The sequence below is a fragment of the Equus caballus genome, chromosome 22, assembly GCF_041296265.1.
Source record: "Equus caballus isolate H_3958 breed thoroughbred chromosome 22, TB-T2T, whole genome shotgun sequence".
In the NCBI taxonomy this organism is placed as follows: Eukaryota; Metazoa; Chordata; class Mammalia; order Perissodactyla; family Equidae; genus Equus; species Equus caballus.
In genome coordinates, this window is record NC_091705.1 from 23,960,840 (window position 1) to 23,988,712 (window position 27,873).

The 27,873-nt window shown below is 41.9% G+C and overlaps 1 protein-coding gene across 4 annotated transcripts in view; it reads left to right on the top strand.

The window, feature by feature from the left end:
• The first annotated feature begins 5,792 nt into the window (after positions 1-5,792).
• The window catches only part of TM9SF4 (transmembrane 9 superfamily member 4), a 53,101-nt gene continuing 31,020 nt past the window's right edge, over positions 5,793-27,873 (top strand). The window contains exon 1 of one of the 4 annotated variants that reach the window (XM_023626302.2): positions 5,793-6,124. In XM_023626302.2, coding sequence (XP_023482070.1) covers positions 6,110-6,124 — 15 coding nt within the window. In that variant the 5' untranslated portion in view covers positions 5,793-6,109. Of the gene's footprint in view, positions 7,408-27,873 lie in introns of all 4 variants that reach the window. The other 3 variants (XM_023626303.2, XM_070248018.1, XM_070248019.1) reach the window with 3 other exon arrangements.

Consider the following 27,873-nt stretch of genomic DNA (forward strand, 5'->3'; position numbering starts at 1 on the left):
AGTTTCAGTTACTCAGAGTGGCAACTTGCTTGACAACATCCCCTCTCCAAGTATAGCTCCAATGTGAGTGTGGGTTGATGGTTTCACTTATATTCATGGATCAGATGAAAATGAAATAATGAAGACATATCAGAACTTCACTCATTAGTCAATGATATGAGCAACTCCTTTGCTGAATAAGGTGGGTTTCAAATACTACCACAATTTTGTGCTAATCACAGTGTAACAGCTATAGACAGAACACACTCAAAGTTTAGTCTGCATTATTAACATTTTCTCCATCCCTTCAAGTCTAGCCCAGGGTTTGACAAACTACATTTTACTGGAACCCAGCCATGCCTGTTATTTACCATCTGTAGCGGCTTTTGTACAAGGCAGAGTTGAGTAATTGTGACACAATCACATGGTCTGCAAAGCCTAAAATCTTTATTATCTGGCCCTTTACAGAAAAATTTTGCTAACAAAGCAGAACTTCGAGCCCTGGTTTGTAGCATTTGCTGATTTTTGTGATGTAACTATTCCCACCATGGCCAATTTCAAGCCACCAACCAGAACTGCATTGTGACTTTCATGAGCCTTAGGCACTTTTGTGTTTTTAGAACTTTCCCTCCGTAAAATATATATTAAATATTTATAAATAGAAATATAAATGTATTTTATTTGTAAATATAAATTATAGTCAACTGCTTTGATATAAAGATGAATATATTAACATCCTATATGAAAACTTTTCCTTTAACCTCAAAGCCCATTTTTGCCTTCTGATTTTAAAAGAAATTAATTTCTTTTAAACATTTTTGTGGTCCCTAAAAGTACAGTGGGCCTTGTGCACTGTGCTGCCAACTAGGTTAATGGATAAGTTGGTTCAGCTACCCACCCAATGCCACTGAACACAGAGCTGGGAAGAGAGGAGCAGTAGCGCACCATTTAACAGTATTTCTTTCTTTCTTTTTTTTTTGAGGAAGATTAGCCCTAAGCTAATTGCTGCCAATCCTCCTATTTTTGCTGAGGAAGACTGGCCCTGAGCTAACATCTGTGCCCATCTTCCTCAACTTTATACGTGGGATGCCTACCACATCATGGCTTGCCAAGTGGTGACATGTCCGCACCTGGGATCTGAACCGGTGAACCCAGGGCCACCAAAGCGGAACTTGTGAACTTAACGCTGTGCCACTGGGCCGGCCCTCATTTAACAGTATTTCTATCATACACATAAAATAGACATAAATAACCTCAAGCACACGGATAATAGTAAAATGATTAGGAAACGATGAATTTTGAATATTGAATACTTCAGTTTTTGATATCATTTATTTAAATTTTAAGTTTATATAATTTAATTTTCAATAATGCCTATGGTCAACAATCGGCTCACAAAGTTCCTGAAAATTTAACTACTGGTCTTGTAAGCAGGACAAGCCGGCTCCTGCACACCATTGCCTTCTGATGTCCCTTCACCTCTGAAGTAAACTACTTTTGCTTGAATCCTTGTCTCAGAGTCGGCCTCTGGGGGAACAGACCAAGACAGAGGAAAGTAAGCTTCCATCTTGTCAAGTTACAGCTGGATCTATTCCCAACAAGATAGAGTGAGGCTTGAGATTAATTATAATTCAAGCATTCAACAAATATTTTTTGAGCACAACTTAATAGGGACACAGTTGGGAATAACACAGACCTAGCCCAGGCCTTCATAGGAGACAGATGATAGCAAATAACCAAATTATCTCTCTCTATATATGCGTGGCCAGGGAACACCTCTCCAAGGAGGTGACAGTTGAGCAGAGAACTGAATATGAGAACGAGCTACCCACACCCAATGTTGAGAGAAGAGTATTCCAGACAGAGGAACGGCAAGTACAGAGGCCTGAGGTGGAGGTGAGCTCAGCAGGGTCCAGGGAGGTCTGTGTGGCTGGAGCTGGTGAGGGAGGGGGAGAATGGTGGGAGAGGAGGCCAGAGCACGCAGGGCCTTGAAGGCCATGGTGAGGACTTGGATTTTGTGTTACTTGCAAGGGGTAGCGTTCGAAAGTTTTCAACTTGGGAGAAACAGGGGCTGATTCTTGTTTTCAAAAGACTACTTAGGCTGCTAAATGGAGAACAGAGATTAGAGGTGACAAGGGTGGAGCAGGAAGACGAGGCAGAGGGCTCCACAGAGGCCCAGGTGAGAGAGAGTAGGCTGGCCTGGCAAGGATGGCACAGGGGATTGTTACCAAATGACCCCAACGAATCTTGCTTCCTTGAATTCATGCCCTTATGTGGTCCCCTCCCACTTTGACTCTGGACTGCTTGCGACTTATTTTGACCAATAGAATGTGGTATATATAGATGCTATGGGAGTTACGAAGCTCAGCATTTAGGAGGCCTTGTAGGTTTTACTCTCACCCTCATGGACCCGAGACTACATTGTGAAGAAGTTTAGGCTACCCTCCTTGGGGATGAAAGGCCATGTGGAGAGAGAGGCCCTGCTGATAGCCAGCACCAACCACGCAGACATATGAGGCCACCTCGGACTCAACAGCCACAGTTGAGCCATCAGATGAGAGTACATGAGAGACCCCAGGTGAGACCATCAGAATTGCCAAGATTGCTAACCCACAGAATCAAGAGAAATAATAAATCATTGTTGTCTTGAGCCACCAAGTTTTGGGGTCTTGCGCTGTGTAGCAACAGACAACTGAAACCAGTGTAAGAAGGACACAGATCGGTACATCCTACCCTTCTCCTTGGAGACCTAAGGATCAGGTTTGCTTCCTCTAGGCCCAGCCCCACCTTCCTATTTTCCTTGGAGAAGCACTTTCACAGATGTCCGGAACTACACACCCTGATGCTACTGTAAGAGCCCTCTGGTTTGGGTTTGGTTTTATTTGTCTGTTTGGTTGTACAGCAGGGGCATGTATGTGACTCAGTGGATTTGAGTCAAGCCTTAGCCCCCTTTGGATTCGTTGGGTTACCTTGTCCCAAGTTCCTTAACATCTCTTTATATTAATGTCTCCATCATTCCAGAGATAAGAAGCCTTGTCCTACCGATCTCAAAATAATAATAGCAAACATATCTATAGCACCTACAGTGTGACAGGCACTATTCTAAGCCTTTTTTTTTTTTTTTTTTAAAGATTGGCACCTGAGCTAATATCTGTTGCCAACCTTCATTTTTTTTTTCTTTCCTTCTTCTTCTTCCCAAAGCCCCCCAGTACCTTGTTGTCTATTCTAGTTGTGAGTGCCACTGGTTGTGCTGTGTGGGATGCCCCCTCAGTGTGGCCTGATGATGGTGCCACATCTGCGCCCAGGGTCCGAACCGGCAAAACCCCAGGCCGCCAAAGCAAAGTGAACGAACCTAGGCACTCAGCCACGGAGCCTGCCCCTCTGAGCTTTTGGTATGCATTAACTAATTCTGTCCGCATAACCATCCTGAGGTGAGGTATTTTATGATCTGTGCCCTACACATGAGGAAGTTGAGGTCTAGAGAGGTTAGGAAACTTGCACATTTTCACACCCATGAGGATGGCTATTATTAAAAACAAACACAACCACAGAAAATAACAAGTGCTGCTGAGGATGTGAAGAAATTGGAAACCTTGTACGTTGCTGGTGGAAATGTAAAATGGTGTAGCCACTGTGCAAAATGGTATGGTAGTTCCTCAAAAAGTTAAACATAGAGTTACCGTATGATTCAGCAATTCCACTTCTGGGTATAGACCCAAAAGAGCTGAAAGCAGGGACTTGAACAGATGTTTGCACATCCTTGTTCATAGCAGCATTATTCACAATAGCCAAAAAGTGGAAACAACCCAAATTCCGTAAAAAGGAATGAAATTCTGATATACGCTACAACATAGATGAAACCTGAAAACGTTATGCTAAGTGGAATAAGCCAGACACAAAAGGACAAATATTGTATAATTCCATTGATAAGAGGTATCTAGAATAGGCAAATTCATAGAAACACAAAGTAGAACAGAGGTTCTACCAGGGGCTGGGGAGAAGTATTAATGGGGAGTTAGTGTTTCATGGCACAGAGTTTCAGCTTAGGATGATGAAAAGGTTCTGGAGATGGATGGAGGTGATGGTTGCACAATATTGTGAATGTACTTGATACCACTGAATTGTACACTTAAAAGTGGTTAAGATGGTAAATTTTATGTGATGCATATTTTACCACAATAAAAAAAAATGTTTAAGGAAAAAAAGAAACTTGTCCATGTGGTGGAGCCAGTGAGTGGTGGAGATGGGATCTGAACCCAGGCAGTCCAGCTCCAGGATTCTGGCACATGTTACCAAAGGAGATTGGGATATTGAAAGCCCTTTGGGAAAAATACAAAGGTGAAGAGGGCTAAAATGGAAATATTGAGAAATAATATGCTGTTTATCAAGCTTTGTTCCTTATCAGTTATCCCTCTTCAGGCATCCAGAAATGGTGGGAAACACCCAGGATTCAAGCTCCAGAAGAACTGGTTCTAAGTTTGGAATCTATGGCTTACTAGCTATGAGACTCCAGGCAAAGCCTTCCTGGTCTCTCAAGCTTCCTCCCTGAGATAATGGTTGTTCTGCTACTCTTCAGGATGGTTGTGCAGGTCACATGAGTTAACGGGTGTGTGTTTCAGTTACCCAATGCTGCCTAAGAAACCACCCCCAAATCTAAAACAACTAGGCTCAGCGGGGCAGTTTTTCTATTCCACAGGGTGTTGGATAAGGTTATGCATGTGGCTGCATTCAGCTGGCAGTTCAGCTGGGATTGGAATGTCCAAGATGACCTCATTCACAGATCTAGTGCTCAAATGGAGTTTCTTGAATGTCTTGAGGAGCTGGCTGGGCCTCCTTCCCTCTCCATGTGGCTCTCCAGCAGGATAGCCAGACTTCTTTAGACCCAAGATGGTGGAAGCAGAAGCTGCCAAGCCTCACTGTGACATGACCAGACAGATTCAACAGGAGGAGAAACAGAGTCTACTTGATAGGAGAAACAGCATGCTCATGCAAAGATGGGAGGACTTGTTGGCAGCCATCTTTTTGGAGAATCCACCCTAGTGGTGCTAACAGGTAGGAATCAGGGTTCAACTGCCCCTAGCCAAGACACAGGATTAGATGAGAGTCTTGTGAATGGTTTTAGCATAATGCTAAATGCTGCAGCACACAGCAAATGCTCAGTGTTTATTATTATTAATCATTATAATCTTTTTAACAACTTTTTGAAACAGTTGCAGGTAGCACTGGTCTTGTACGCACTTTATAGTGATACACGGACTAAATGAACTTTCAGAGTTCTCCCTATTTTAACACCATGACTCTTTGAGTCCCCTTTTCCAGATATTGGCAACTTAGGCCTCGAGTACACACTTAGGTAACTAAAGCATGGTGAAGTCCACAGTCAAAAATGTCTCCCTCCATTAATATGCTGCTTTTCATTCATTCATTTAGTAAACATGCAGTGTAGTATTGTATTGGGCACCTACCATATGCCTGAAGGAGTATACATAAGGGTATAATGACAATTATTTATTGAATACATACTATGTAATATTACGTCATTGAATCTTCATCATAAACCTACAATCAAGGTATTTTAATAATCCTTTCCCCATGTTACAGGTAAGAATAAGGCAGAGTGAAATTAAATAAAAGACAATATGCTACCCTCATAGAGATTACAGTCTATTGGAGAGGATATAGGATAGTCAAGCAAATAATTAAATATATAATTACAAATTATTCTCGGAGTTGGGCAGCTATTGGAGTCATTGTACCGACCCCACTCACTCGAATCAAGGCCTCAAGTAACCCTGGCAACGGGGCTTTCTGCCAATAGTAAAGATGGCGTCCAGAGAACATGCGCGTTTACCCACACACCCATTACCCACAATGCAGTGTGGGGGGAGGGGAAGCAGCAGTCTCTGCCAGGAGCTAATATGGCTCCTATAGTTACACCATCCTCTCTCTTCACCCACTCAGCGACCTAACTGTTCAGACCAGGCTACTGATCAGGAGCTAATTCTCCCTTGCCCCTCTGCTGACCGCGACTACAGGAGCGATTGAAGCCAGGCAGCACCTGGCAGTGTTAAACGGTAACCAGGGAAACACCACTTCCGCTGACGTCATTACGGCGACACGTGGATCCAAGATGGCGGCGGCGATGGTGAGTGAAGGAGACTCTGGGAGCCGGAGCTGGAGCGGGGCCCTCCGGAGGAACCCAGGACCTTCCGGTGTCCCGTGCCTGGCCCGAGCCATCTCCGGGACCCTTAGCTCAGGCTTGAGGGACGTCCCTGACTGGGCTCGTCTCCCCTAAACTCCCCCTCCCTGGCCTAGCCCTTACTCAGGCTTGTCAAGGCCCCGAGTTTGGGGGGAGGCGCTGGGTCGGAGGAAAGGTCTCAGCTACCGCCTCTGCCGGTTCCTATTCTTGCTTTGGTCGCCGCCTCCTGTGACTCCTGTTTTCCAAAATTCACTGTCCTAGCCCCGGTCTCCCCGAAGAACCCCTCTTATTCCCGCCCTTGCTCCTCCCCCTCACGTCCAGACTCTGCTCTCTCCGCCTTCCCGCCTCCCTACTGTCCTGACCAGTCCGCGGATGCGACCTCACCTCTGACCAGCCTGCCAGCCCCCGCCCCGTCTCAGATCCTTTCCAGAGCCCTATCCTCACCTCCACCCTCAAGTCTTCCCACCGCGCACCCACCTTGACTGCTGCTACCCGGGAGCATGCCCTAACTGCCCCCCACCCCCCTATCTTCCATCCCTAGACCCTTCCCTAACCGTTTCTCCTGTCTTTTCTCAATCAACTCCCTGCCTGTCTCCTGGGGAGCTTTTATCCCACTGGTTCTCAAACTTTGCTGTGGTTGAGACTCTCGGGGTGTGTGTCAGGAGGCGTGTTAGAAAAGCTGTTTCCTGAGCCACTCCCAAAGATTCTCAGTCTGTAGGGCCAGGTGATGACCAGGAACCTGCACTTTTATAAGCACGCCAATGATTATGATGGATGTGGTCTGTGGACTAAGTTTTGAAAAACGCTCTACTGTCCCCACTTGGCTGCTTCCCCTTCCCATGCCCCTACAGGGCCACGCAGCTCGTTAGGATGGAACTCGTTAGGGTGAACGCTGTAAGTGGATAAGGGTGCGGGTAAAAGACCTGTGCCTGGAAAGTGGGTGCGAACTTGCTCGCTTCTGGTACAGAACCCTGGAAGGAGGTCTGTGAAGGACTGGCCTTTCTTCCAGACTCTCAGCTCACATTCTGCTTGTCAAGAGATCAGAAGCAAAATTGAAGTCACTTAGTCCCGAGTGATTTTCTAGGTCTTCCTGTATGTTGCTTCCTCAGCAGGTAATTTCCTCCTGGGAGTGAATGCAAAGGAAGACACAGAGAAAAGGAAGTGACATTTGATTTTAGCGAAGGAAAATTCTTGTTTAAATTCCTGGTGTTGGTTTTCGCCAAAGAAGGGTAGGTTATTGGCTGATAATGAGTTCCCCTCCTGTTAACCAACTGATAACTTAATCCTTTTTATTTAATGAGGGATTCCTTATTTAGAACCTCAGAGGTCAGGTAAAAGATTTCACAGTTGTGCCTAATTTCTTTCTTTCTTTCTTTCTTCTTTTTTTTGCTGAGGAAGATTTGCCCTGAGGTAACATGTGTTGTCGATGCTCCTTTTTTTTGCTTGAGGAAGATTAGCCCTGAGGTAACATCTGTGCCAATCTTCCTCCATTTTTTTATATGCAGGACATGGTCACAGCATGGCTAGTGAGTGGAGTAGGTCTGTGCCCAGGATCCAAACCCTTGAACCCAGGCCCCCAAAGCAGAGTGCGCTGAACTTTAACCACTTGGCCACAGAGCCAGGCCCAGCCTTGCCTGATTTCTCTGGTCTCAGACTTCAGTCTGAACCATGAGTAGGGAACGTCCCAAAAGTGGCATGTCGAAACCCATCTTTTTCTGAACCAAATTCAGAACGAGGATGGCGTAAGAACTTAACAGGAAAAGTTCCACCCTCTCTTGCCATGGGGAAAAAGTTCAATAAAGTGGCATTTATAGCATTGTACTAGGAAATTCCTGCCCTGTTCAGAGGTTTTTAAGAGGTAATAAGTTAGCGATACATGTTTCTGGTACATATTTATTTAATCAACAAATGTTTGATTGCCTTCTCTGTGCTAAGGGATGTAGTTGTGAATTAGAGGTCAGGGTCCCTACCCTTGTGGAGCTTTTCTAGTCTGAGGAGACAGGCAGTGAATAAGTAAATGCATGAACCAGATGCTGTCAGAGAGTAGTAAGTGCTGTGAAGATGCTGTCACAGCAAGGTGAAGTGGTAGTAATTGGGGGTGACGAGGTGATGCAACTACTTTGCATGAAGTGGTCAGAGAAGGCTTCTCAGAGAAGGTGATGTGAGTTGAGACCTGATTGACAAGAAGGAACCAGCAATGCAAAGAATGTTCCAAAGGAAATGACAAGTGTAAAGGACCAAGGTGGGAAAGGGCTTGGTGTGTTTGAGGAGCACAGAAGGCTGGAGGGCTGAAGCACGGTGAGGGGTGGGGTGGGGGAGATGGTAGAAGGAAGTTGGTGAGGGGCGGGAGCAGCCACGCCTGTAGTTGTGGTGGGTTACAGCCTGCAGTGTGCAGTCTGTGGGCTGCACTTTGACGTAGACTGCTCTGCTAGGGTGCGTCCCCTTCCCACCCGCTCCAGAACATTCCATTAGGGGAGCTGGCTTGTTCTCAGCCTGCAGAGAAGCCGTGGAAAGGAGTTTGGATTTTATTCTAAGCACAGTGGAAAGCACCGTGATTTAGCGTTTGTCGTGTCACCTGGGAGTGGGGTCCTGCCCTTTCATGGTGAATACAGTAATTGATTTGAAGAAATGGAGGGTACAATGTATACAGTGACCCACAGAGGCTAGTTTAAAGGGCGCATGTGAGAAATTTCATGTTTGATGCAATAGTGAAAAGATGTGGAAGCAGGTTTATTACAGGGGGATATATGTAACGGGCACAGTGGGGTCACAGGTAGACTTGAGTTTGGTCTGCGTCAAGCACTTTATTACATGAAGTTAGAACAGCCTCCGCACCCTCGTACACATAGCCTGTGTCCCAGCTGCTGGGGATGGAAGTGTGTGGATCTGCTTTGGAGTGTATGGGTTTCTGAGGCAAGTCATACAACCCAAGAGGAGCCGAGCTAGTGAATTCAGCTAGTGAATTCAGTGACCGTTAGAACAGGCTGGATTTGGGGTTTGTTCTTGTGTTTTGAAAGTTAGGGCTGTGGGTGCAAGTTTCAACTCCTGTCTTAAGAGCTTTTCCCTCCCTCGCTTTCCTTAGTGAATGGCTCTTCTTCGCCAAGGGTTAGGCTGCCAGCTCCCAGGTCTGTGTCAGCGCAGTGGGGGTTTTCCCGAACTTGCAGAGCAAGACTTCTCCCGCCGCAGAGGAGACGCCGGTGTAAACTGGAGCGCGCTCGTTTCCCTGCTCCTCCTGCCCTGCACTTAGATGGCTCTGTGAAGTCACACAATACTGAGTTACCTAGATCAGTCTGAAGTGAGAAGCAGGCTCGTGTCTCACTCTTTACGGAAATATTGAGCATATGGAGTATGCTTTGGGGAATATTATTTTGCTGGAACTTGAGAAATGTCCATCAAGTACATTTGTAGGCATGTCAGCTCAGGAGTCTAGAAACGTCCATTTGGAGACTAGAACTCTGTGTACTTCTCTCACATATCTCATCGTTCATACTGTTTGGGTTTTACCCGTTTCCTTTTTTATTGACTATAATTCATATACCATAAAGTTCACTGGTAAAGTATTCCGTTGAGTGGTTTTTATAAGTACAGTCACAAAGTTGTGCAACTTTCACCTCTATTTACTTCCAGAACATTTTCATCACCCCAAAAAGCAACCCATTAGCAGTTATTTCCCAGGCCCTTGCAACCACTAATTTACTTTGTGTAGATTTGTCTCTGGATATTTCATATAAATGGAATCACATCATATGTGGTGTTTTGTATTCGGCTTTTTTTATACAGCATAATGTTTTTAAAGTTCATCTATGTTGTAGCATGTGTCAGTATTTCATCCCTTTTTATGGCCAAATAATATGCCATTGTGTGGATAGACCACATTTTATTTATTCTTTCATCCGTTGATGGACATTGGGTTTGTTTCCACTTTTTGGCTGTTATGAATAATGTTTCTATTAACATTTGTGTGCAAGTTTTTGTGTGAGTGTGTGTTTTCAGTTTTCTTGGGTATGTACCTAGGAGTGGAATCTGGGTTGGTTCACACTGTTTTGAGGTTGCTTGAGTTTGATCCAGTCCAGAGGCAAGGGAATGGACTGAATGAGCTCACGTTTCCTTTGAGCAGATGGAGTGAGTGCTAGCCAGTCGCCCCGGCCCCAGTCGGAAGTACAGAAACTGTTTCTGTGGTGGAATCGGGATGGTAGAGTCCAGGAACAGGAGGTGAGAGGCCTGGACTCTGCCACCAGAGCTGTGTGTGGGAAGCTGCTGTCTCCTCGGGGCCTCTCTCGTGGGTGGGCATCAGCCCATTGAGCACTGGAGCAGGAGCCAGCAGCCTGGGCTTAGTCCCACCACTCCCACTGATCCACCATGTGTCCTGGGGCACATTACTTTGTCTTTATTGATGTGTTTCCACATATGTCACATGTGAAGTGAAGGTTTGGATTTGATGATTTCTAAATTCCAGGTTGAAAATACTGTGATTTAGAATACTTGAATTTAAGGTGATTTTTGCTAATATGCCTATAAAATCAGATTGATTTTGATTTTTTTCCATGGTCGTAGTCCCTGTGGTCTTTCCAAGTGCTGTCGGTTGTATTGTCTGTCTTCTCTCTCGAGTTGCCCTACCTGGCACATATTCTGCAGGAGCTGCTGTGTCCTTGGATCTGAGATGCCAATACCAGGCCTTGGTTCAGATGTGTTTCTCTGAGGAATCCCTTTAAAGGAGCGCCCTTAGTCCTCTCAGGAAGTAGAGAGGAGGCAGAGATGGCGCTAAGTTGCCTCTTGCTTTCTCTTTTACAGCTTGGACAAAAGTTCCCCTTTGATCTTGCAGTAAAGAAGCAGGTTGCAGAATGTTGGAGAAGGTTGGGTTTTGATCTCTGGGCACTGGCAGGAAGGTGGGAAGGACCCAGGATGAGCAGGGCCATCTGGCCGCAGGCAAATGATAGGAACCACCTACCACTCCCAAACCTGCTTTGATCCATGAACCATTTGCTGACACTAGTGTTTCCCAAATGGGGCATGGTTGGGGACGCACGGGACTTCTCAATTCTGTCTCATTCCTCTTCATTGCCTCTTTCTCTGTCTTCATAACATGATTTCTCACCTATGCCTGAGCATTAAACTGACATACCTCCCAGGGCTTGCAATCTTGAGGTTTTGTATTCAGAAGGTATGCTAAATGCTACTAGCAATTCTTGAAAAACAAAAATCACCAGCTGGAACTGAATTCTTAAGCCAGTTTAGAAAGGAGTCTGGGTGCCCTGGCAAGTCACTTAACATCTTTGGGCTTCGGTTTCTTCTTGAAGTAGATCAGACGCTATAAATCAGCAATCCTTGGACCACATCTTGACATGGGCTTGATTTGGGTTTTTTTTTTTTTTTTTTTTTTTGCTGGCACAGAACTTTAAAATTTTTTGAGTTAGTCACCAACATTTAATAATTGGGCGATTTCACATTTTAAAAATTCTAGATTTTCATTTTCTCTTGAAAATTCAGGCCCCAATTCCCCATCAGGAGCATTCCCCATGCAGGGCCCAGTTTGTCACTTTCTCCTCCACTCCGTTTTTTCTTGCTTCTGAGCAGCTTCACGATTTAGATCAACTGCATGGCCAGTCTAGGTGGTTGAATTTGCAACCCCTGAATGAGGTGGTCTCTTTATAAAGTTTAAAACTACTATGACATTCTGATTAAAAAGCTATTAAAGATTTGTGGTAATCCCCAATGTTACCTGACTTCAAGGGAAAAATTTCTACTCACATGATGCATTTCAACTGATGAACCATATGCCCATCCATTGTTCCATCTAATCCTTTTTTCTTTTTTGAGCAAGATTAGCTGTGAGCTAATATCTGCTACCATTCCTCCTCTTTTTTTTTTTTTCTTGCTGAGGAAGACTGGCCCTGAGCTAACATCCGTTCCCATATTCCTCTACTTTATATGTGGGACACCTACCACAGCATGGCTTGGCAAACAGTGCCATGTCCACACCCAGGATCTGAACCGGTGAACCCTGGGCCACTGAAGCAGAACGTGCGACCTTAACCGCTGTGCCACTGGGCTGGCCCCCATCTAATCCTTATAAAAGCCCATTTTACAGATGAAGAAACTAAGGCTTGATCTAAGGACCTGGGCTAGAATTTGACACTGATGGGTTTTATGACTTTGGGCAAACTATTTGCTTCTTTAAACCTCAGTTACCTCTTTTAAAATGTTTTCTTGTGTATGTGGGAAAATACACATAACATTTGCCATTTTAACTATTTTAAGAATACAGGTCAGTGGCATTAAGTACATTCACATTGTTGTGTAACCGTCACCATCATCCATCTTCAGAACTTTTTCGTCATCCCAAACTGAATCAGTTTCCTTATTTTAAAACGAGGATGATACTGACCTCAGAGGATTGTTGTGGTGATTAAATGAAATAAGACATGAAAGTGTCCAGCACAGAGAGAGCTCTTTTCTACTCCAAGGTTTGAAGTCTTCCGGAGGTGAAGCATCTAAGCCCATCTCTTGAACTGAGGGTTCTTTATAAATACCCCAGGGGGAGAGGGAGGGTCAGTGCGTTTCATAGGTTTTATCTTTGCACTTTCTGGCCTCAATGTTTAGGTCTAGTTGTCTGTTGCTCGGTGAGGGTGGTTATTAGTTTCACCTGGCCTTCGACAGCCTGCTGTGGGTTTTTCCCTACCGGCAAAAGACGGTTGAGTCTTTTTATGTCTCTCTGCTCAACAGCTACTATGTAGCTGTGAGCTCTGAAATAAAGGCTACATATTTGGAGTCTCCTGTGGCTAATTTGGTTCTGTTTTTTTCCTCTGTGAGTTCTTTAGCTTCATGGGGGCAGCTTGGTAAGTGGTCTTCAGCATCATTAGCCATCCTGCACGTGTGGTTGAATTCTTAGGGAGCTTTAACTGAGTGGGTAGTTGATTTCAGTTAACTGCCGGCAAACTGTGCCCCAAAGCCTTTCTCTTTTTCTTTTCTTTTTTTTTTTTCGCTTAATCTGGGGAGCAGTTACTGAGTGATCTTAAAATAGTGACTGTATCTTTGAGAAGGAAAAAGAAAAATCTAGCTTACTGTTAAGAAAGCTGCTGCTTTTGTAGCAGGAAAAGCATGAAATAGGAACCGGCAAGGCTGTTCAGATTGGCCAGCCTGTATCACTAGATGATGCTATTTATAGGGAGGGAGACTGCCAGGCAAAGGGCTCCAGAAAAGGAAAGGTTAGCTTCAGGCCACAGAGAATGTGAGTGAATAAAATAATTTTCAGTTCTCAGGGGAAACTTCCTATTTTCTTGGGAAATTAATTGCTCACTCCTTTCAAACTGGGTGGGGCAAATGTTAGGGGGTGAAGGGTACTTTTTAGTCCTCGTAGTCCTTCACTGGGCTGTTGGGAAAGATTTTTCCCATGCGTGGTCCCCAAGAATAAAATGGATAGGAAAGGCAAGACCTTGATTCTTGAGTCTCTTCAGCTTTATAACTTTCCAGGTCACCCCTATCTTTGCCAGTGATGGGGTGTTAGATTACAGCACAAAGGGCTTCTAGATTGCCATCACCTTGTTCCTTGACATGCTACCTTTGCAGTCTCGTGGCTTGGAAACCGAGTAAAGCAAAATAATGTTAAATGGGCTGGTTCACATCTCTTAGAACTCTCTCTTCTTTCATGGCTCTGAAAATGCAAAAGATGTTTGCCAGATACCTAATTGACTTTTCAGACTGAACCTCACATGGGAGTGCCTGTGGTGACCAATTAAAAATTAAAGAAAGATACAAAGGAATTTGCCAAGAAGCGAGTACTTTGCTCCTCCTTAACTTCCTTACAGAAATGAACCGTGGGTCAAACATCCTCTCTCAGGCTGTGAGGGCTGCAGAGGTAGTAAAGTCAAAGACTCACAGAAAGTTGTCATGGTGTCTAGTACAGGGGGTCTTCTCAGGGGCCCATGAACTTCTAAGTCCTAGATCCTCCTGGAATCATATGTCACGTTCTGCATTTTGGAGCATTTTTTCTGGGAGCAGGGTCTGTAGCTTTTATAAGATCCTCAGAGGGGTTCGCAACACCCTCCCTGAGGTTAAGAATTGCCGATCTAGTCTGGTTCCCCACACGCTCATGCCAGAATCTCCTCTGCATCCTCCTTACCTTATGTCTCCCATTTCCTGTATGTCTTCAGGGGGACTTTCAGAGGCAGCCCATTTCCTTCCCCTTCTTAAAATCTAAATATTTATTTGAATATGAGTGATCCATGTACATAGAAAAAAGATAGTGGAAAAAAGCTATAAATGAAAAGAAAGTCACTTGGCTACCCCAGATCCATTCATCAGAGTTAAATAGTCTTTGATTTTTTTAACATAGATTTCTCCAGAACATTTTTATACACATAAAAATGTCTATTTTTAAAAACTTTTTATTATAAAAAATTTCCAACATACACAAAAGTAGAAGAAATAGTATAATGAACCCCCATAACCCATCACCCAGCTTCAACAATTACCATTATATTGTCAAACTTGTTTCATCTATATCTCCCTCTAGCTGGTTATTTTTTTTCTTCTGGTTTATGAAAGTATCATTTAATGCCAGAAAATGACCCATTTTAAGTGTACAGTTCAATGATTTTTAGTAAATGTACAGGCCTAACTCATTTTATTGCATTTCAGTTTGTTTTGTGCTTTGCAGATATTGTGTTTTTTATAAATTGATGGTTTGTGGCAACCCTGTGTTGAGCAAGTCTGTTGGCACCATTTTTCCAACAGCATTTGCTCACGTCATGTGTCTGTGTCACATTTTGGTAGTTCTCGCAATATTTCAAACTTTTTTATTGTTATTATATGTTATGGTGATCTGTAATCAGGAATCGTTGATGTTACCATTGTAACTGTTTTGGGGTGCCACGAACCACGCCCATGTAAGCTGGTGAAGTTAATGTATAAATGTTGTGTGTGTTCTGATTGCTCCACCGACCAGCTGTTCTCCCATCCGTCTCCCTCTCCTCCCTATTCCCTGAGACATAACAATGTTGAAATTAGGCCAATTAATAACCTTACAATGGCCTCTAAGTGTTCAAGTGAAAGGAAGAGTCACATGTCTCATTTTAAATCAAAAGCTAGAAATGATTAAGCTTAGTGAGGAAGGCATGTTGAAAGCTGAGATAGGCTGAAAGCTAGGCCTCTTGCGCCAAACAGTCAAGCTGTGACTGCAAAGGAAAAGTTCTTGAAGGAAATTAGAGTGCTAGTCCAGTGAACACACTGATGCTAAGAAAGCGAAACAGCCTTATTACTGATATGGAGAAAGTTTTAGCGGTCTGGATAGAAGATCAAACCAGCCACAACATCCCCTTAAGCCAAAGCCTAATCCAGAGCAAGGCCCCAACTCTCTCCAATGCTGTGAAGGCTGAGAGAGGTGAGGCAGCTGCAGAAGAAAAGTTTGAAGCTAGCATGAGGTTTAAGGAAAGAAACCATCTCCATAACATGAAAATGCAAGGCGAAGCAGCCAGTGCTGATGGAGAAGCTGCAGCAAGTCACCCAGAAGATCCAGCTAAGGTAATTAATGAAGGGGGCTACACTGAACACCAGATTTTCAATGTAGACAAAACAGCCTTCTATTGGAAGGAGATGTCACTTAGGACTTTCGTAGCTAGAGAGGAGAAGTGAAAGTCAAAGCTTCAAAGGACAGCCTGATTCTCTTGTTAGGGGCTAATGGCAGCTAGTGACTTTAAGTTGAAGCCAAGCTCATTTACCATTCTGAAAATCCTAGGGCCCTGAAGAATTATGCTAAATCTGTTCTGCCTGTGCTCTGTAAATGGAACAGTAAAGCTTCGATGACAGCACATCTTTTTACAACATGGTTTACTGAATATTTTAAGCCCTCTGTTGTGACCTACTGCTCAGAAGAAAAGATTCCTTTCAAAATATTACCACGCGTTGACAATGCTTCTGGTCACCCAAGAGCTCTGATGGAGATGTGCAGTGAGATGAATATTGTTCTCATGCCTGCCAACACAACATCCATTCTGCAGCTCAGGGATCAAAGAGTAATTTTGGCTTTCAAGTCTTATTATTTAAGAAATACACTTTGTAAAGCTATAGCTGCCATAGACAGTGATTCCCCTGATGGATCTGGGCAAAGTAAATTGAAAACCTTCTTGGAAGGGATTCATCATTCTAGATGCATTAAGAACATTCATGATTCATGGGAAGAGGTCAAAATATCAACATTAATGGGAATTTGGCAGAAGATGATTCCAAACCCCAGGGATGACTTTGAGGGGTTCCACACTTCATTGGAGGAAGTAACTGCAGATGTGGTGGAACTAGCAAGAGAACTAGAATTGGAAGTGGAGCCTGAAGATGTGAATGAATTGTTGCAGTCTCATGATAAAACTTTTACAGATGAGGAGTTGCTTCTTAAGGATAAGCAAAGAAAGTGGTTTCTTGAGGTGGAATCTGCTCCTGGTGAAGATTCTGTGAAGACTGTGGAAATGACAACAAAGGATAAACTTAGTTGTTAAAGCAACAGCAGGGTTTAAGAGGATTGACTCCAATTTTGAAAGAAGTCGGGCTGTGGGTAAAATGCATTATCAAACAAACAGCATCGCATGCTACAAAGAAATCTTCTGCAAAAGGAAGAGTCAATCGATGCAACAAACGTCATTGATGTCTTATTTTAAGAAATTGCTACAGCCATTCCATCCTTCAGCAGCCACCCCCCTGATCAGTCAGCAGCCATCAACATCGAGGCAAGACCCTCCACCAACAAAAAGATTATGACTCACTGAAGGCTCAGATGATGGTTAACATTTTTTAGCAATAAAGTATTTTTAATTAAGATGTGTACATTATTTTTTTAGACATAATGCTATCACACACTTATTAGACTAAAGTATGGCGTAAATATAACTTTTATATGCACTGGGAAATGAGAAAATTTGTGTGACTTGCTTTATTGTGATGTTCACTTTATTGCAGTGGTCTAGAACTGAACCCACGCTATCTCTGAGGTATGCCTGTGAAGACTTGTGCAATAATCACACGGACACAAAGTTTTAGAACATTTCTGCCTCTCCAGCAAGTTCCCTAACAGTCAAGGGACTGACACTTGCAGTCAGTCCCAGCTCCTACAGCTAGCCAACCACTGATCTGCTTTCTGTCTATAGATTTGCCTTTTCTGGGCATTTCGTATAAGTGGAATTATATAATATATAGACTTTTGCACCTGGCTTCTTTTACTTAGCATAATATTTTTGAGGTTCATGCATGTTCTAACATGAATTGGTAGTTCTCTCCTTTTTGTTGCTGAGTGGTATTTTGCTGTATGGCTATACTACATTTTGTTTATCCGTTCTCCAATTGATAGGTGTTTGGATTGTTTCCAATTTTGAGCTTTTGGGATCAAAGCTATTGGGAACATTCATGTACGAGTCTTTGTATGAACATGTATTTCCTTTTCTCTTGGATAAACGCCTAGGATTGGAATTGCTGGATAGTATCGTACGTTTATGTTTAACTTTTTAAAGATACTGGCAGACTTTCCAAAGTGGCTGTACTGTTTTACATTCCCACCAATATATGAGGGTTCCAGTTTCTCCACATCTTTGTCCACACTTGTTGTTGTCTGTGTTTTTGAGGCTAGCCATTCTAGTGGGTGTGTAGTGATACTTCATTGTGGTTTTGGTTTGCATTTCCCTAATGACAAATGATATCAAACATCTTATATGCTTATTGGCCATACTTATGTCATCTTTGGTGAAATGTCTATAAAAATCTTTTTCCCATTTTTAAATTGGATTGTCTTATTACTAAGGTGTAACACTATTTTACATATTCTGTATGCAAATCCCCTATCAGATATGTAAGTTGCAAAGATTTTTCTCCTAGTCTGTGGCCTCTTTTTCATTTTCTTAATGATATCCTTTGAAGTATGAAAGCTTTAAATTTTGATGAAGTCCAACATCAATTTTTAAAATATGCATTGCGCTTTTAGTCTTGTATCTAAGACATCTTTGCCTAACCCAAGGTCAGAAAGATTTTCTCCTAGCTTTTCTTCTAGAAGTTTTATAGTTTTAGCTTTTCTGTTTAGGTTTATGATCCATTTTGAGTTAATTTTTGTGTATAATGTGAAGTTTCTTTTGCATATGGCTACCCAACTGTCCAAGCACCATTTGTTGAAAAGATTAGCTTTTCCTTATTGAATTGCTGTGTTAACTTTGTTGGAAATCAATTTACTGTAAATATAAATATTTATTTCTAGACTTTTAATTCTGTTTGATTGATCATTATTCTTATACACTGTCTTGATTACTATAGCTTTTTAAAAATAAGCTTAGAGGGGCTGGCCCTGTGGCCGAGTGGTTAAATTCGCACGTTCCGCTTCAGCGGCCCGGGGTTTTGCTGGTTCGGATCCTGGGCACTGACATGGCACCACTCAGTAGGCCGTGTTGAGGCGGCATCCCACATGCCACAACTAGAAAGACCCACAACTAAAGTATACAACTATCTACTTGGGGGATTTGGGGAGAAAAAGCAGAAAAATAAATAAATAAATAAATAAGCTTAGAAATTGCGTAGTATAAATCCTCCAATTTTGTTCTTTTTAAAAGTTGTTTTGGATATTCCGGGCCCTTTTTGTTTCCATATAAATTTTAGGGTCAACTTGTCAGTTTCTACAAAAAGCTCGCTGGGATTCTGATGGGAAAATTGCCATCCTAACAATATTGTGTCTTCAATCCATGAACATGGAATATCTCTCCAATTATTTAGATCTTCTTTCATTTCTCTTAGCAGTGTTTTATAATTTTTAGTATACAAGTCCTTTTAAAAAATTTATTCCTGGGGCTGGCCCATTGGCCAGTGGTTAAGTTCACACGTTCCACTTCAGCGGCCCAGGGTTTGCCAGTTCGGATCCTGGGTGAGGACCCATGCACCACTTGTCAGCCATGCCGTGGCAGGTGTCCCACATATAAAGTAGAGGAAGATGGCACAAATGTTAGCTCAGGGCCAGTCCTCCTCAGCAAAAAGAGGAGGATTAGCAGCAGATGTTTGCTCAGGGCTAATCTTCCTCAAACAAAACCAAAACCAAAAAATTTATTCCTAAATATTTTTTTTTGAAACTATGGTAAATGGGACTATTTTTTAAATTTTGGATTGTTTGTTGCTAGTATGTGGAAATACAATTAATTTTTATATATTGATCTTGTAGTCTATGACCATGCTCAACTTGTTTATTAGTTCTAGCAGTTGTTTTGTGGATTCCTTAGAATTTTCTAGATACAAGGTATATGATTTGGAAATAAAAGCACTTTTACTTCTTTCTTTCCAATCTAGATGCCTTTAATTAATTATTTTATCTAGTGCACATTATTTGCATTTATAGCTCAGTGTTGAATAGAAATGGCATATGTGGACATCCTTGCCTTGTTCCTCATCTTAGGGGGGAAGCATTCAGTCTTTCACCATTAAGTATGATGTTGGCTGTGGGTTTTTCAGAGCTGCCCTTTATCTGGTTGAGGAAGTTCCTTTCTGTTCCTAGTTTGTTGAGACTTTTTATCATGAATGTGTGTTGAATTTTGTCACGTGCTTTTTCTGCCTCTGTTGTGATGATTGTGTGGCTTTTGTCCTTTATTCTATTTATATGATGTGTTACATTAACTGATTTTCAGATAATAAGCCAACCTTGCACTTCAAGGATAAACCCCAGTGGGTCATGATGTATAAACCTTTTTATATGTTGCTAGATTCGATTTGCTAATATTTTGTTAAGGATTTTTTCTGTGTTCATGAGGTATATTGGTCTGTTGTTTTCTTTTCTTGTGTTGTCTTTGGCTTTGGTACATGCTCTTAAAAGAATTACTTAGACAAATGAGATTATACCGTACATATACTGCTGTGCATCTTACTTTTTCTTCCTACTTAATAACTTACGTTGGCAGTCCTTCAATAATAGTTCTAGCTCCCATTTAAGTATATATTGCTAAATTGCCCTCCCCAAAGACTGTACCAATTTACCTATATCTAGTGTATTCAGATTTTTTAAAGCTCTGTGACTCTGATAGGTGAAAAATGAGATATCATTATTTTGATTTACATTTTTAAATTATGAATGATGTTGAGCATCTTTTATGTTTGACCATTTGAACTTTTTTTTTTAACCACTCATTCGTATTCTTTTGGGTTATTTGTCCTTCATTGGTTTGTAAGAGCTCTTGGTACATTAAAGAAATTAGTCCTTGTCAGGTATGTGGTAAATGTTTTTACCCAAATTGTCTTTTTCTTTCTCTTTGGTGTCTTTTTTTTTTTTTTTCATTTTCTTCCTTCTTATTATATATCCTTTTTCTTCATAGTTTCTGGATTTTGTTTCATTCTTAGAAAACTTTCTGTGTCAAGATTGTTTAAAAGTATATCTATATTTTCTTCTAGTACTTCTATTTCAATTTGTATGTTTAAGTCTTTTCTGTCTCCTCCAGCACCAAACAGTTAGATAGCTCTGTATTTTAATATTTGGTAGAATTAATCTGCCTTCGTTCTTCTTTTCAAAATAATCCTGAAGGGTAAATACCAGACTGACTACAGTAGTTGGTTTATTATTCGAAAAGCATTGAATTGGAGGAGGGACAAGGGAAACAAAGAAACAGAGAACGAGAATTAGGGAGGGTAAAGGGAGACAAAAAGCACTTCATCTGTGGTGGCACAGTTCTCTGGACACCTCTAATCACGACCTCAGACTGTTTCTGAGCATGACTGCCACCATGGTGACAAACTTGTGATCACTCGGTTGTGCCAGGTTTGGTGCTGCTGGACTTCCTTCATTCTGCATATGACTTGCTCTGTGACCATGGGTATATCATTTCCCCTCTCTGGACTCCTGGGTTACCTGACTCCTAAGATTCTTCAAAAAATGTCTTTATGGAACTCAGCTCTGGGTGGAACTTTGCCTTGTTTTTTTCTACCTTTGGGTTGCTAAAGTGTTCCGTATTGTCAAGGGAATCATGAATTTCTTGAGTTTTAAGGGAAGTCATAAGGCTGCCGGTTCACTCTCCCACTGGGGTAGGGATATGGACTTCCACCTCCTTCCACGGTCACCTGCTTCTGTCTGATTCACTCCTGGTGAAGGCGTTTTCCTTGGCTGGATAGCTCCCTTGTTGGAAGATTCCTTAGACTCAGCCTCTGTCTCCCTCCTTGCAGTGTACTCATTGGTCCTGCCTTCCACTGCAACACCAAACAAGGCCACTCTGCCTTATCAAGCACCTACTATGTGCAAAGTGCTTTATGTACTTTATTTAATCCTTCCCACCATCACCACTCCACCACCCTGCCAAGAGTTTGGTGTTATATTCCTATTTTACAGTTAAACCCAAGACTCAAAGAGTTTAGAAGACTTGCCCAAAGTCACACAGCTAGGAAGTGGTGGGTCTGGGCTTTGAATTCCTGTCTGTATGGCCCCTAAAGCCTGTGAATTTTTCTTCTATACCAGTGGTTCTCAAAGTGTGATCCCAAAACCTGACCAGCAGTATGAGCATCTCCTGGGAACTTGCTAGAAATGCAAATTCTTGGGCCCTGCTCCAGACCTACTGATGAAAGCAGTCTAGGGTTGACCCAGGAATCTGTTTTGATAAGCCCTCCTGGTGATTTCCTTACATGCTCGAGTTTCCGAACCACTGGCTGCGTTCTGCTTCCACCTGACGGCTGCTTGTCTTCACATCTGATCAGGAATTTGTGGGCGATTTCATTTGTCTTTGTTAGGTGTCAAGTCTAGGACTGGACATTACTATGTCTCTGGAGCAGAAATGTGCTGCACACACTCCCCCTGCCACACACACACACACACACACACACACACACACACACACACAAGCCAAAGTAGTCTTTAAAACTGCAGGTCTGATTTATCTTTGCCCTGCTTAAGGCTCTTTAGCGTCTTCCCCACTGTGCTGAGGATGAAGCCTACACTCCTCAATGTGGCTTGTGTGTGTCCGTCACCTATTCTCCAGCCTCTTGACTACACAGACCTGTGCATGTTTGCTACTCAAGGAATGGTCTGTGAACTAGAAATGTCATCATCACCTGGGAGCTGGTTAGAAATGCAGAATCCCAGGCCTCACCCTAGACCTGCTGAATCTGAATCTGCGTTTTACCAAGGCCTCCAGGTGATCTACATGCACATTAAAGTTTGAGAAGCACCAGCCTACACTTCACCTGCCAAAAACTCCCTATGGTTGTCCCCAGGCCTTTATGCCTGTGTTTTGCTCTTTCTGGAACACTTCTCCTTTCCCTTCAGGTCTTTGAGTAGACCACTTGAGTTCTTAGGTGTGCACCCCTCCCCACCAAGACTGGGCATGTAGCTGCTCCTGTATACTTCTTAGCCTCTTAACTGATAGGATAAGATACTAGGCCCTCGATAGCATCTGGGACCTAGTATTGTGATTGGCTGATGATTTGTCTCTGTCCCTTAACTGGCTGAAAGCTCCTAGTGGGCATGCATTCTGTGAGACTGGCACAGTACCTGACACAGTAGGTGCTCAAGAAATCGTGAACTGATTTCTGTACTGGTTAGAGCATGGGCTTTGGGATCAGACTGCCTGGGTACAAATCCTAGCTCAGCCAGTGTTATGTCACCTCTCTGAGCCTCAGTTTCATGGGTGAAATGAGAATAATAAGAGTCTCTACCTCGCTGGATTGTTGTGAAGATTAATTGGTTTATTGCTGGAAAGAACCTAGAACTGCCCCTCGCACATAATGAGTATTCAGTAAATGTTAGCTGCCGGTGTTACCCATAGCGTTACATGCTCATCATCTCTTAATGCAAGTCACTTGCTTGAAAAGAGCATCCCTGTTCCTGTACATTCTGACCTCAGGCAAGTTATTTAATCTGTGGATCTCAGGTTAACTCGCAGTCATCTGCCAAATGATAACATAAGTCCCAAGGTAATTGTAGTTGTGAGGATGGCGCAAATCAGCATTTGTAAAGTGCTCAGCATAAAGCGGGAGCTCAGTCAATGGAGGGAAGGGACCGACTGCCCCAGTGCCTTCTGCCTACGGTATAGGTGCTCAGCAATTCTGTGGCTTCTTGTTGCTTTTTAGTGTTGTTTTCCATCACGGGGAGTATTATCCTCGTTGTTGTGTCTTTTTGTTTGTGTTGTTTTTTTGTGTATGTACTTGATTACTTGCTTTGAGACTTTGGAACAAAAGTGTGTTGAAGTCTTTCAGGATTTGCTTTTCCTTCCTCTGCCACCTGAGCTCTCAGCAAGACCTTGAGTTCCCCAAGGCAGTGTCTGTTAAGATTGGAGGATTCTGTTGCAAAAGAAAGTAGAACTGGAGTAGCTTCTTAGATTTAATTGGCTTGATAACCACAGAAGATTGTAATCCTCTGCCCTGGCTTTGAGTCACATATCAGATGAGGCAAAAAGGTTTGGTGTCTGGCTTCCTAGGAAGAGAAATTTACAACACATATATATAAATATTTCTTCTTTTTAAAAATTGCCCCTGAGCTAACATCTGTTGCCAATCTTCTTTTTCTTCTTCTTCTTCTCCCCAAAGCCCCCCAGTACATAGTTGTAAATTCTAGTTGTAAGTCCTTCTAGTTGTGCTGTGTGGGACACCTCCTCAGCGTGGCTTGATAAGCAGTGCCATGTCCACACCCAGGATCTGAACCGGTGGAACCCTGGGCCGCTGAAGCAGAGCATGTGAACTTAACCACTTGGCCACGGGGCCAGCCCCTGAACACATATTTTTGATTAGCAAGAAATAATAATGTTAACTGTGGGTTTTTCATATATGGCCTTTATTGTGTTGAGGTAAGTTCCTTTTATACTTACTTTATCGAGAATTTTAATCATGAATGGATATGAACTTTCTCAAATGCTTTTTCTGTGTCTATTGAGATGGTTATGTGGTTTTCTTTCTTTCATTTTGTTAATGTGATGTAGCACACATTGACAAAACGAATTGATTTGCATGTGTTGAACCATCCTTGTATCCAGGGATCAATCCCACTTGATCTTGGTGTATGATCCTTTTAATGTGCTGTTAAATTCAGTTTGCTAGTATTTTGAGGAGTTTCGCATCTGTGTTCATCAAGGATACTGGCCTGTAGTTTTCTTTTCTTGTGGTATCTTTTTCTGGTTTTCGTATCAGGATGATGCTGGCCTCATATAATGAGTTTGGAAGTGTTCCCTCTTCTGTTTTTTGGAAAAGTTTAAGGATTGGTATTAATTCTTCTTTGAATGTTTGGAAGAATGCGCCTGTGAAGCTATCTGGTCCTAGACTTTTCTTTGTTGGGAGGTTTTTGATTACTGATTTAATCTCTTTTTTTATTGGTCTCTTTAGGCTTTCTATTTCTTGATTTGGTTTTGTTAGGTTGTATGTTTCTAGGAATTCATCCATTTCCTCAAGGTTATCCAATTTGTTGATATGTAATTATTCATTATAGTCCTTTATGATCATTTTTACTTTTGAGACATCTGTTGTAATGTCTCCTCTTTCATTTCTGATTTTATTTATTTCAGTCTTCTCTCTTTTTCCTTAGTGTTGCTAAGGCTTTGTTAATTTTGTTTATCTTTTCAAAACACCAACTCTTAGTTCTGTTGATTTTTTTCTATTTTTAAAATTCTCTTTTTTATTTCTTTCTGCTCTAATCTTTATTGTTTGCTTCCTTCTGCTAACTTTGGGCTTAGTTCTTTTTCTAGTTCCTTGCAGTGTAAAAAATTAGGTTGTTTGCTTGAAATCTTTTTTTTTAATGCAGGCATTTATCAGTGTAAACTTTCCTCTGAGTACTGCTTTTGTTGCATTCCATAAGTTTTGGTATGTTGCATTTTCATTTTCTTTTGTCTGAGGTACTTTTTAAATTCTCATTTATTTCCTCTTGGACCCAATGGTTGTTCAAGAGTGTGTTGTTTAGTTTTCACATTTTTGTGGATTTTCCTGTTTTTTGCTGTTACTGATTTCTACTTTCATTCCATTGTGGTCAGAAAAGATACATGGAATGATTTCAATCTTAAATTTAAGACTTGTTTTGTGACCTAACATGTGATCTGTTCTGGAGAATGTTCCATGTACACTTGAGAAGAATGTATATTCTTCTGGAGTTGGGTGGGAGGTTCTCTTATGTCTGCTGGGTCCATTTGGTCTATAGAGCTTTTCAAGTCAGCTGTTTGTTTATTTTCTGCCTGGATGCTCTATCCATTATTGTAAGTGGGGTGTTAAAGTCCCCTGTTATTACTGTATTGCTGTCAATTTCTCCCTTCAGATCTGTCAATATTTGCTTTATATACTTAGGTGTTCTGACGTTAGGTGCATATATATCTATAATTGTTATAGCTTCCTGTTGAATTGACCCTTTTGTCATTATGTAATGACTTTTGTCTCTAGATAGTTTTGACTCAATGTCTATTTTGTCAGATAGAACTGTAGCCATGCCTGCTTTCTTTTGGTTACCATTTACATGGAATCTCTTTTTCTATCCCTTTCAGCCTATGTGTGTCTTTAGATCTAAAGTGAGTCTCTTGTAGACAGCGTATCACTGGATCTTGGGGGTTTTTTAATCTATTCAACCACTCCATGCTTTCTGAATAGGAATTTAGTCCATTTACTCCCCAGGTTATTCTAATACGCATCAGCATTGAGAACCACTATCCTAGACATACAGGTAGGGTATAAGCATAATAAATGTTCTCAGAGATTCTCAAACTAGGTCCTTGGACAGGTGGAAAGGTGAGAGATGTCAAAAACTCTTTAAATTTGAGAATTTTAAAAAAATCAGATTCTCAAGGGGATACAGCAAAGATTAAGAACCATAATATTCAATCTATATGTGAGTAGATGGTTTCATATTTGTATAGATCAGAGGTTGATTGGTGCTTATTAATTTGTTTGATAAGGATTTATTGAGTATGCCCAACAGCAAAGCTAGACAAGTGACTAGTACAGCTGGAGAGATGGCAGATACTTAAATGACCATAATTCAACATGAAAAGTGCTATTACTATAACAAGTATAGATTTAAATATTTGTCAGCTCAGCAGCATTCTTTGAACATGTATAGATGTGAAAGTTCATTTGGGCATTGGGTAGTTTCCATTCTTTTGCCTCTAGTGTCATCATAGAAATAGTTACAGAATGCTTTGAAAAAGAAGGAAGGAAGAGAATAATTCCCCCTGTGGGGGATCCAGGGTTCTTGAAGGAAGAAACATTTCAACTGAACCTCTAAGGGTAAGTAGGACTTGAATAAGGTGAGGTCAGGTATCAGAAACAGCCTGAGAAAGGCTTGAAGGCAGCCTCCCCTGAGCGGTCTGATCACCAAGGGCAGGGACAATCTTGGTCTTCCCAGAGGCTTAGAAAGAGAAGGTGGAAGGTTCTGCTGGAAACGCATCTTGGGGCCAGCAGGTGGAGACCAAGCTAGGATTACTCTAACCTAGGTGTTCAGAACAGTGATGTTCTCTTTGGCCTGATTTATTTTATTATTTTTCTTAAGTAGTATAAATACTATGTAATCCCCTAAGAAAAAGTAGAAAATACAGATATACAGAAAAGGAAAAAAAATCCATCACTCAAATAACCCATTTCGCCTCCTAAACATTTTCTCAAAGATAACTTTTTTGCGGGGCGGGGGGAGGAAGATTGTCCCTGAGCTAACATCTGTGCCAATCTTCCTCTATTTTGTATGTGAGATGCCGCCACAGTGTGGCTTGATGAGTGGTGCTAGGTCCATGCCCAGGATCTGAACCTGTGAACCCCGAGCCACTGAAGCGGAGCACGCAACCTTAACTGCTACACCAGTACGCCAGCCTCCAAAGATAACTTTCTTAAAAAAAGTAATTCTGCTATGCAGTGTTCTCTCCCCTGCTTTTTCTACTTAAATCTAAAGCTTGAACATTCCCACTCAAGAAATATGTCATCAATTTTAATGACTACATAAATGGATAAGAGGATACACCATAATTTAACCCATTCAGCTAATATTGGACATTTTACTATTATAAGTAGTGAACCTGTTTTCAATAAGTCTATGGCGAACATCCTTTTTTGTACATTTTGTCATATTTGTCATATTTTTCTTAACATCTAGAGGTAGAATTGCAGAGTGAAAGAGTATGCGCTTCTGGGAGGCTTTTGATACAAAGTACCAAATTGCCCCCCAGGAGTGTTCAGTTTATAATCCCTCCGGCTGTATGAGAATATCAAAACAGTGACATTTTAATATCTAAAACTGACACTGTCATCTTGGTACAGTCATTAATTCTAAGCTGAAGTTCTGATTTGCTTTTGGTTGCCAACTTATGTTATTCAAAGATTCTAGCATTTATGGATATATCCTTTGCCATTTTTCATCTGTTGATCCTTCCTCTAAGATAAGTCGATTTGCAGTTTGTTGACAGTATCTTTGTGTGAGGATTGTTTTCTGCATCATTTTCAAAAATTCAAAGTTCATTTTTTTTTCCAAACAACTTTTGGATGGCAGTTTATGCCAGTAATACAGGATTTGTCTTCCTTGCATTTTAGTTAACTGGAATTCAGGTAGAAGGAGGAATTAGAGGAAGAAAGAGGACAGAGTTTATTTCCCTCACACAAAGGACTCACTATTTGAGGACTGACCAGTGAAGCCTAGCAAAGGGTTCCAAAGAGAGAGGACCAGAATCTTCCGATGGTTGGTCACGTGGAGGAAGTCCTCCCACACTACTGAGCCCTTTGCTTTGGGCGTGTGTGGAATGGCTCTAGAGGGATTTTTA